Below are 9,227 nucleotides of genomic sequence, written 5' to 3' on the forward strand. Positions count from 1 at the left end.
GTACGATTATTTAAATTCCAGTGAATTGTAGATTTTAGGACTCCCTATATGTCCTAACTAAATGCAGGTTAGCCCTAAGCTAATGCAGGTGGTTCCTACAACCTATGTGTAACTAGGCTGTGTGCCCTAAGGAAAACAATAGGATTGCTAACGTATCCAAGACCTAGTCATCAGTCGGCGATGTGAATCGCCAACTAACCGGACGGAGGCACTCCTAGCTAGGACAAACCCCTAACTCTAAAACACAAACAAGCACACAACAGATCAAAGACGAAATCCTAACTCTAAAACTCTTTATCTAGGACAAACTCCTAACTCTAGAGGAAGATTTTTGTTAAAACAAGGTTTTAAAGTTGAAGGGTTAAAGCATTTTTTATTTACAAAGTTTGGCTGGACTTGGGATATAAATCCCAAGCTGCACTACGTACCTCGTGAAAGAGGATCAAGCCAACGTAGTTCGAAACGAACTCTCAAACTACGCTTCTAAAAGAAACACTCACACTTCAGATTTTTTAAGGTTTTTTATATTTTCAAATGTTTTTGATATTTTTAAAGTTTTCAAATGTTTTTGAGTTTTAAATTTCTAATTTTTTTGGATTTTAAAGCTTTTCCAATGCTCTAAACCTTAAAACGCTTTCAATCTTAAAGGGAACACGCAAGTAACACCATAAACTAGGGCAAAGCCCTAAATCCAAAGGGGAAACCCCGAATACGCAACTAACGCCTCAAAGAGACGAACCACAATAAGAAACTGGCGTCTCAAAGAGACAAACCACAACAAGAAAGATAGCGACCCAAGAAGAGAGAAAACGATCCAAGATCCCAAGCAAGCAAAGCTCTAATAAGACTGAGTTAGCCTCTAGTCAAAGCGAAGTAATCAACAACTCTAAAGGAGAAACTCCGAACTAACTACACTAAAGAGGGGGAATAAATGAGTCAGAGACTCTCTAATAACACTATCGAGTCAAAGACTCACTCTAAAAGAGGAGGCCACTCTAACATGAGGCTAGGTAAGCCTCCTAAAGGGGAAACTCTCTACATGAGACAAGGCTTGTCTCCGAGACCCAAATGACGTAAAAAGGAAAAAAGAGACCCTGTGCATATTTGGCAAAGGTAAAACACCCAGCCGGGCCGGACAGCTGCCTAGCCGTAGGGTGCAACAAATGTACAACCCAATACCCATAAGGGTAGGGGTATGCTGACAAGCCGAGTAGGGTGTTCTCCCAAAACCAAACGACGCACAAAGAGGAGGTTTAGCAAGAGAGTGAGACTGGGCAAGTCTCCTATATACAAAGGAGGGGTATGCTACTTGGACTGAGCAAGTCCCCTAAGGATGGGCTTGGGCTAGCGCCTTCATCGCCCCCGCAATGAGAGGGGATTCTACAAATGAGGCCAGCAGGCCTTCTAGACTAGGATTGTCTTAAGGAAAGATTGGGCGACTAGTGTAACTAGACCTATGGTACGGTTGCTATTCATAGCAAGCGTCCGTGATGAGGCTGGACTCCTAACTCTAGGACTCCCTAAAACCTAGGACACGGCACGACACCAGTATTCCTAAATTGGGCTCTAAAGGTTCCTAAAGGAATTTTGAATCTACAGGCTCTTAGGAAGCTCGAATTCTTTCGGGTTTGTAGAAACTTTTAGAATTTTCTTGGAGCTTTTAATTATCTTGAGGCCTTTAGTGTGTGTGGTGTCTTTTAAGTTGTTTGAATAGAAGTTTTTAGTTTCACTTGTGACTTTTAGTGGTCTTTTGGTTAATGGCTTTTAACAGATTTAAATCGGTAATTTTTAATAGGTGAATTTTGGATTTGTGTCTTTTAGGTTGGGCGTATTTTAGATTAGTGTCTTTTGATTTTTGTTTGCAAAATGATGTTAACACGACCATGTTTTGATAATTGCACAAATTTGATAAAACATTGACCATTAAAATGTCTAACGAAGACAGCCCACTAAAACTATCATAATTCTTTAACCGCTTGGCCAAATTTAATGTACAGATATGCGTTGTAAAGATCTTTTAAAAGGCTACAACTTTGTAGTTTACTATTTTCTGTGAATCTATGGTTTAGAGGTTCGAAATCGGGTCACAAAATGGGCAGCCAGCACTATGGCGGGAAGGATATTGGCACTACCACGTTTTGATAATTGTACAAACTCACCTTGTGGCTTCCTCTTTTTTATTTATTTATTATGCCATGATTGTCATCTTGTCTTGTTATACTGTACCTATGGATTTTTGTCTCATTATGCTATCTTTCTTAATTGTTAATTTTGTTTGAATGCTATATTATTATATATTTTTTTTTTTTACATTTTTGTATGTGCTGTTATTTTATCTTGATTAGTTTTTTATATTACAATTGAGATTCGGATGAGATGGGTTGATGGTATGGGTAATATGATTATGGGAATAAGGTGGGCTTGTGTAAACTTTAGACAAAAGAGGTCTATAGATGCTCTTGGACATTACATGGGATACATGGCTTTATGGAGTGGCTGTGAATATCAAATAAAAAATGGGTTATTTCTATCAATATGGAATTGGCTATTATTATTGGGTTCTTGAGATTGAGTGGGGGCTGTTGTTATCAACTTGGAATTAGAGCTATTGTTATCAACATGGAATGGGGGCTGTAATTATCAATGTGGAGTGGGGGCTGGTTCTATCAACATGGAATAGGGGCTGTAATTATCAATGTGGAGTGGGGGCTGGTTCTATCAACATGGAATAGGGGCTGTAATTATCAATGTGGAGTGGGGGCTGGTTCTATCAACATGGAATTAGAGCTATTGTTATCAACATGGAATGGGGGCTGTAATTATCAATGTGGAGTGGGGGCTGGTTCTATCAACATGGAATAGGGGCTGTAATTATCAATTTGGAGTGGGGGCTGGTTCTATCAATATGGAATAGGGGCTGTAATTATCAATTTGGAGTGGGGGCTAGTTCTATCAATATGGAATGGGCTGTCTGTTTATGATCTTTTAGGTTAAAAAAAAAATCATTATTTATTTTATTTTTGATGGCTTTGTCCAAAAGATTCGAAAAATCCCTAGAGCTAATAAATCCAAAAATCCTAATTAAATTGGGGAATCCTAATGGTTTTTCAATTTGGGTATTGATTAAACAATCTTTTAATCAATGATTAACACTAGAATATGTAAGTAAGGGACATAAATTGAATTGAAGCATATGAAAACTTATGACTAAAAAAAAAAGCCTAATCATACAACGAAATTTATTAAATTTGTACTTACCTGAAATGGAGATCCCCGCCGCCGAAAGAATCCGAAAAACCCCGCCGACGCTTGATCCGCTCCGCTTTCTCTTTCCTTCTTATTTGTTTTTCTCACTCTTTATTGTCCGATATGTTGCTTATCCAGGAATATGGAATAGAATAGAAAATCCAAAAGAGTTTGGTCGATCAAGAACCAAGAAAGTGGATAGAAGAAACGCCCAGCTGAATGAGAGGAGATTTGGAGGACGAGGTAACAGAACCCAAATAGGAATAAAAGGTTCAATTCTATTATTCTTTGAAAAGAAGGGTTATCAAAATCTTAGAGAGAGTGATCACAGGGTCAAAATTCAACAACGAGTAGAGTGAGAATCGATCTTGATCCATGAGCAGCCAAGTGATCCCTCTTTATATGCTTTGGGATGAAACATGAATTAAAAAATGAAAATTCGCCCACTTTGGAGATGAGAATCCAAGAAAACCAATTTCAGCAGTATGCTTTCTACCAAGGAATGAAGAATGGGGACTTAGCTTCTTTCTAAAAAAAATCAGAAATGCAAGAGCAAGAGGACTGCCTGTTGAAAATTTAGATAGATCAAGAGAGAGGATGTTGGTCTAAAAGGGGTTTTAGTTGAGAGGATGGGATGCGACCTTAATGACCGAGAGAGAGAGTTTTCTCTTCGAGGTATCTCAGATCTGTCCCCTAGGGAGATCGAGAAAATCAGAATAAATAAGAGCAAGGAGAGAAAAATCAAAAAGCATCTGGAATAGAAAAAATTACTCACCTCCACCGTCCAAGAATAAGAAAAGAGAAAAAACCAAAAAACTCTCTAATGTGATTCTCTTTCTCCCTATTAAATAATATTTTCCTTGTTTTTTAGAAAGACCCAATTTCCTTCTCATTACCCCCTCAAAAGTAGAATCTCAATAAAATAAGTAACCCTCTCACGCTTGGTTTCCTCCACTACCCAAGGTTTCCTCCACTACCCAAATTAACTATTGCCTTGCTTTAGAAAATTTCCTTTATTCTCAACTGTACTTACCTTTGGCCATTGTAAACAATTATTTATTTAGACATTTTCCTTTTTAAAAAAATTGGTTGTGCTCAGCAAAATAATGATTGAGGTGAGGGATACTTGCAATGCAATGGAAACATGCCGACTTGCTTTTATGAATGAGGCCTTCCCTGTCCATTTATCTTTCATATGAAACAATGAGAAGCCAGAGTTTCACGTGTAACTTTTCCCACCAATATCTATACACATGGCTCTTCCAAAAATAAAAGAGAGAGAGGTTGATCTAATGGTTTGCACAATATATTAAAAAAAAAAAAATGCCTACCAACTCAAATTGGAGCCCACCTTGCTCAATAATTCCGACGAGTTAGAAGTTGGACCATAAATTAAATGGCTCGGATCATGCTATAATTTGGGTTGCATAAAAAAATACAATATGCCCACCTCATTTAGTGATCTAAATCGTATATCATAGTGGGCCATAATGTAAATCGGTCGCACTCATTAAATCTATTCCATAGGATGATCCATGTTGTCCAATTTGACAAGCCGACAAGCCATAAGTTTAAATTTTAATTTTTCACAATAATGAGCCCCCACCGGATTGGTAAAAATACACGATGCCCACCATAGAAATTGATCTTATTCAAAGAGTCCATATAAATAAATAAACAAAACCATATTCTTCATAGAAAAAAAAAAAAAAAAAAAAAATGCAGGGCACACCCGTTTGATCTTATTTTAATAGGACATGCTCGATGCGGGCCCAGTAAATGGGTCTAAATTCTCTTTCGCTCGGATTCTTATGAATAATCTCTCTCAACCTCTCAATACTTAACGGAAAAATGCGAAACATGGCGGAAATGATTGGATGGGGTTTCGCTCAAGCATAGCGAACTTGGGTCCGGTCAAAATGGGGTGTCTACAAGAAGAGAGAAGAGAGAAAAGTGGAAAAGCAAAACGTGTTGCTTAAGAAAAGGGCATTTTCGTTCAGCTTTTACTGACAAGACCTCTTTTGTCCGTCATTGATAATTTCTGAAAAGCATGGGTCCTATTGATAATTTCACCTAATAGTTGTCCCCCATTGGTAATTGGTCCAAAAAAAAAGAAGAAGAAATAATAAGTTCATAACTCATAAATACACTACAAATGGTTGAGAATAAGGGGCGAATATATCACTTCCTAAAAACAAACCCTTTTATCAAGTTGAGTACATCCCAGTTAGAAAAGACTCACCCTGTAGGCCTGTACCCAAAAAAATGAAAAAAATAAATAAAAAAATAACATTTCACAACCAGAACGGAATCCAATCCTGTCAGATCTCGCCGCCCAAAGCTCCTCCAGGGACTTGTAAGGCCCTTTGAGAGAGACGAATCTCTCTCCATCATTAACTTTCCCCTGCGGAACCGAACCCATCAGATCCAACTCTTCCACGCTGAAACCCCAATCGAAGATTTGCAGGTTCTCTTTCATCCTTCCCTCGTTGAAGCTCTTCACCACCAAACTCGCCCCTTGTTCGAAAACCCATCTCAAAGAAACCTTCAAAACAGCCCCACATCAATAACTTAGCGAATTACAACTCAAAAGAAGCGGAAGGGACATGTGTTTGTGTAAATGCCTGAACGAACTGAAAAAGAAGTAAAATTTTTTTTAAGTACCTGAGCAACAGTCTTCCCTTTAGCCTCTGCAATCTTTTTTAGTATCTCACACTCCATAACTCTGTTACTACCCCATGGTGTTCCTTTAGCCCCTAATGGAGCGTAAGCAGTCACGTGGATACCCTTTTCAGCACAAAACTTCATCAATTTTTTCTGCTGCCAAAGAGGGTGCATTTCCACCTTTTACACACACACGCGCGCGCGCGCGCGCAAAAACAGCCATTTTTTTTTTTGAAAAGGCAAAAAAAAAAAAAAAAACAGCCATATTTATAGAGGATACTACAAGTAGTTTACATAAAAGATATGATAAACATGAGCTTAACTGCCTATAACCACTTGTGTGTGAAAATCAATGGACATCTTTCTAGATTTGATCTAATACATTCTAACACTTGTAACCATCATTATCTACCCATGTCAATGGGAAAAATCAAATGTAGACTCACCTGATTGAGGGCGGGAGGTATCTTAGCCGTAGAGAGTAATAGGTCTAACTTCTTGCAAGAGAAGTTGCTGACACCAACAGATTTTGCAAGGCCGAGTGTGTGACACTCCTCCATGGCTTCCCATGTAGACTTGAAATCCATGGGGAGAAGGTCCTCCTTGTTTGGGGGTATTTTGAATTCCCCTGGCTTGTAACTCAAGGGCCAATGGATGAGGTAGAGATCGATGTATTCCAGTTGTAGATTCCTACACCAATTACAATGGTTTCACTGAGTTATAACATCAAAGGCCTAGTTTAAAAACTCAACGCCACTAATGAGTGACTGAGTCACTGGATAAATAGCTCCTTTCCTGTTGGCATATGCAGTTTTTTATGAGGAATGCTAAACTAAAAGCTTTTTATGAGGAATGCTAAACTAAAGGGTGCCCTTGATGGTAAGGTGCCCCCATTGGTTGAAAGTCACCAAAGTGCATCTATTACCCACCGAAAAATGTGAAATTCAAAGGCATAGTCATCTTATCTATGCAAGGGAAAAGGACTATGATCCATGCACATGTTTCTCATGTGATCGGTGATCGGACGGTTGCTTAGTAGATGGCAACTTAGAAAGACTTAAAAAGGAAAGTGGTGATTTGATTTAGTGAATCAAGATTCTGATTTACGCCTGGTTTGGACTGCAAGAAAAACACTTCTGATGTTTGGGGATTTTTTTTCTTTCCATTAATTAGTAGGATATTATCATAAATTGAAGGTCCCTCTATGTAAAAATTGAATATGGCTGGTTCAAGTGTTCAACCAACATAAAAGTAGGAAATTTTAGAAATAGTTTATTTTCCAAACTTTTCCAAAAAATTACTGCAATCCAAAAACAGGGCCTAAAGAAAATGATCCCCTCGAAAAGCTCTTCTCTTTTCTCCTTTTCATACTCCACGAGTTTTTGGCGAGTCAACTCAAATGACTTTTGAGTTGACTCAATGAGTTTTACGACCATAATCAAAAGAAAGAAGGAAAGTGTAAAATGGTACATCTGAATTACCTGAGAGTCAATTGGAGGGCTGGGAGGACAAGGTGGGGGTGGGCATCACTGCACCATAGCTTGGAGGTAATGAAGAGTTCTTGTCTAGATTGGATTAGGCCTCGACGGAGGGCTTCCGCTATGGCTTCTCCGAGGGGTTGCTCCGAGTTATAGAGGGAGGCCGTGTCAAAGTGTCGATATCCAAGTTGGATGGCACCGAGAATCGCTTCTTTCTTAGCTTCGGATCCAGGGGAAGGGTTTACTGCTGTGCCCAGGCCTATGCAGGGCATGGTTGCAGAGCCCGAGCTCAAGATCACCTTTGGTATGCTTCCCATCTTTCTCTTGTGAAGTTGATTTTGACAAACCCACTCCTTATATAGACCAGATATCACCAACATAGCCCAATTCACAAATAAACGTTCCCGTTGAATTTCTGAAAAAAGGGCAATGTTAACAAGAAGGAAATAAACAACCCCCTTTCTATCCCTGGGCTAGCCTCCTCTGGTTTACACTAACTGGACCCCCTTCTGCCTTATTTACATAACCATTCCGTTGAAATAGAGCCGTTTTTTGTCATTTTGTGCGGTCCTTTCTCTTCCCGTGTCATTTACAAGATATATGATTATTTCCAAAAATAAAGAACGCAGGAAAAGAAATAATAAACGTAAAAAACAAAGCACCAGACTCCTAATAAAGAGGAAATTTGCTATTACTACTGCCGTCTAATTGTTGGCTAATTACTGAATTAAAAAATCCATATACTTAAAGGGTGTGTTTGGATTGCCGGAATCTAGAATCGTTACTGGTATTGATTTCAGTACTACTTACTGTGGGACCCGACCCCGGGGGGTGTCTACACTACTGAATTAAAAAATTCATATACTTGCTTTTGAATTGCCGGAATCGGGAATCGGTACCAATATTAAATTTAAAGCCTTTGGTTTCAGTTACATAATGGAATGGGAAATGATTTTAATTCTGATTGGTTAAAAAACAACGGAATATTTTGCACTTTTGTTTCCCGCCCAAGAGGGTGGTATTCTGATTCCTGGAATGGAGATGAAAAAACAACGTTGAATCTCCTCCCAACGGCACTCCACCGATTCCATGCAAATCCCAACTAATTAATATACATATGGATCTCATTAGTTTGGGGGTAACAACACGTACATCTTAGGTGTACTAGTAGATCATTGATTAATACATGGAGGGTCTATTGTCTTTTGGATCATTTGGTAATATTCGCAAAACATTTCGACATATTTCATTATTATGATTACAATGAGAATCAATCCTGGCCCACTATGTAGACCCTACTACAAATAACTAATGAATGTGAATTTGCGTTTCATTAGCATTTGGGAAACAAGGAATACATCTTAGGCCTGCTAGTAGATCATTGATTAGCGTACATATGGGGTCCATTGTCTTTTCAGCCATTGGACACTATCTATAATCGTCACTCTTATACAACTCATTAATTCCTTTTTTTTCAATAATAACAGAGTTTCATTAGCAATAGCAAAACAAAAACTGAGGTGGTCGGTACAAAGGCTGAAGCCAACACAGTAGACTAAGTATACAAAGATGAGGAAAAGATAAAATCAAGGAATCAGGGAGGGAGGTAGTCAAACAACCCCAAGCCCTCCTTGCCTACCCCCTCCCTAGCTCGACAGTTAGCCACTCCATTGGTAGACCATTTGATATGTTGGAAGGAAAACGACGTTACTCCCACAAGGTCTTGGATCTCTTCGAAAACTGAGAGAATTTCCATGGGTGAGAATGAGAACCACTAAGCCACGAAATGTAGTTGAGGGAATCCCCCTCCACGACCACCCTGTCCAAAGATTTTTTCTC

The 9,227-nt window shown here is 38.8% G+C and overlaps 1 protein-coding gene across 2 annotated transcripts; it reads right to left on the reverse strand.

The window, feature by feature from the left end:
• Positions 1-5,405: 5,405 nt before the first annotated feature.
• LOC143876789 (non-functional NADPH-dependent codeinone reductase 2-like) lies at positions 5,406-7,885 on the reverse strand. Of its 2 annotated transcripts, none has more exons than XM_077378481.1 (4): positions 7,392-7,885; positions 6,357-6,600; positions 5,911-6,033; positions 5,406-5,791 (listed from the first exon to the last, which is right to left on the reverse strand). In XM_077378481.1, exons 1-4 carry the CDS (start codon positions 7,766-7,768, stop codon positions 5,474-5,476), a joined length of 1,062 nt encoding a protein of 353 aa, XP_077234596.1. In that variant the 5' UTR covers positions 7,769-7,885; the 3' UTR covers positions 5,406-5,473. The 2 variants fall into 2 exon arrangements, with proteins under 2 accessions (XP_077234596.1, XP_077234595.1); XM_077378480.1 differs by having other exon boundaries at positions 5,911-6,090.
• Between the last annotated feature and the right edge of the window lie 1,342 nt (positions 7,886-9,227).

The sequence above is a fragment of the Tasmannia lanceolata genome, unplaced genomic scaffold (genome assembly GCF_043159265.1).
Source record: "Tasmannia lanceolata isolate RefF3 unplaced genomic scaffold, GAP_Taslan_0.1 ptg000005l, whole genome shotgun sequence".
NCBI lineage: Eukaryota > Viridiplantae > Streptophyta > Magnoliopsida > Canellales > Winteraceae > Tasmannia > Tasmannia lanceolata.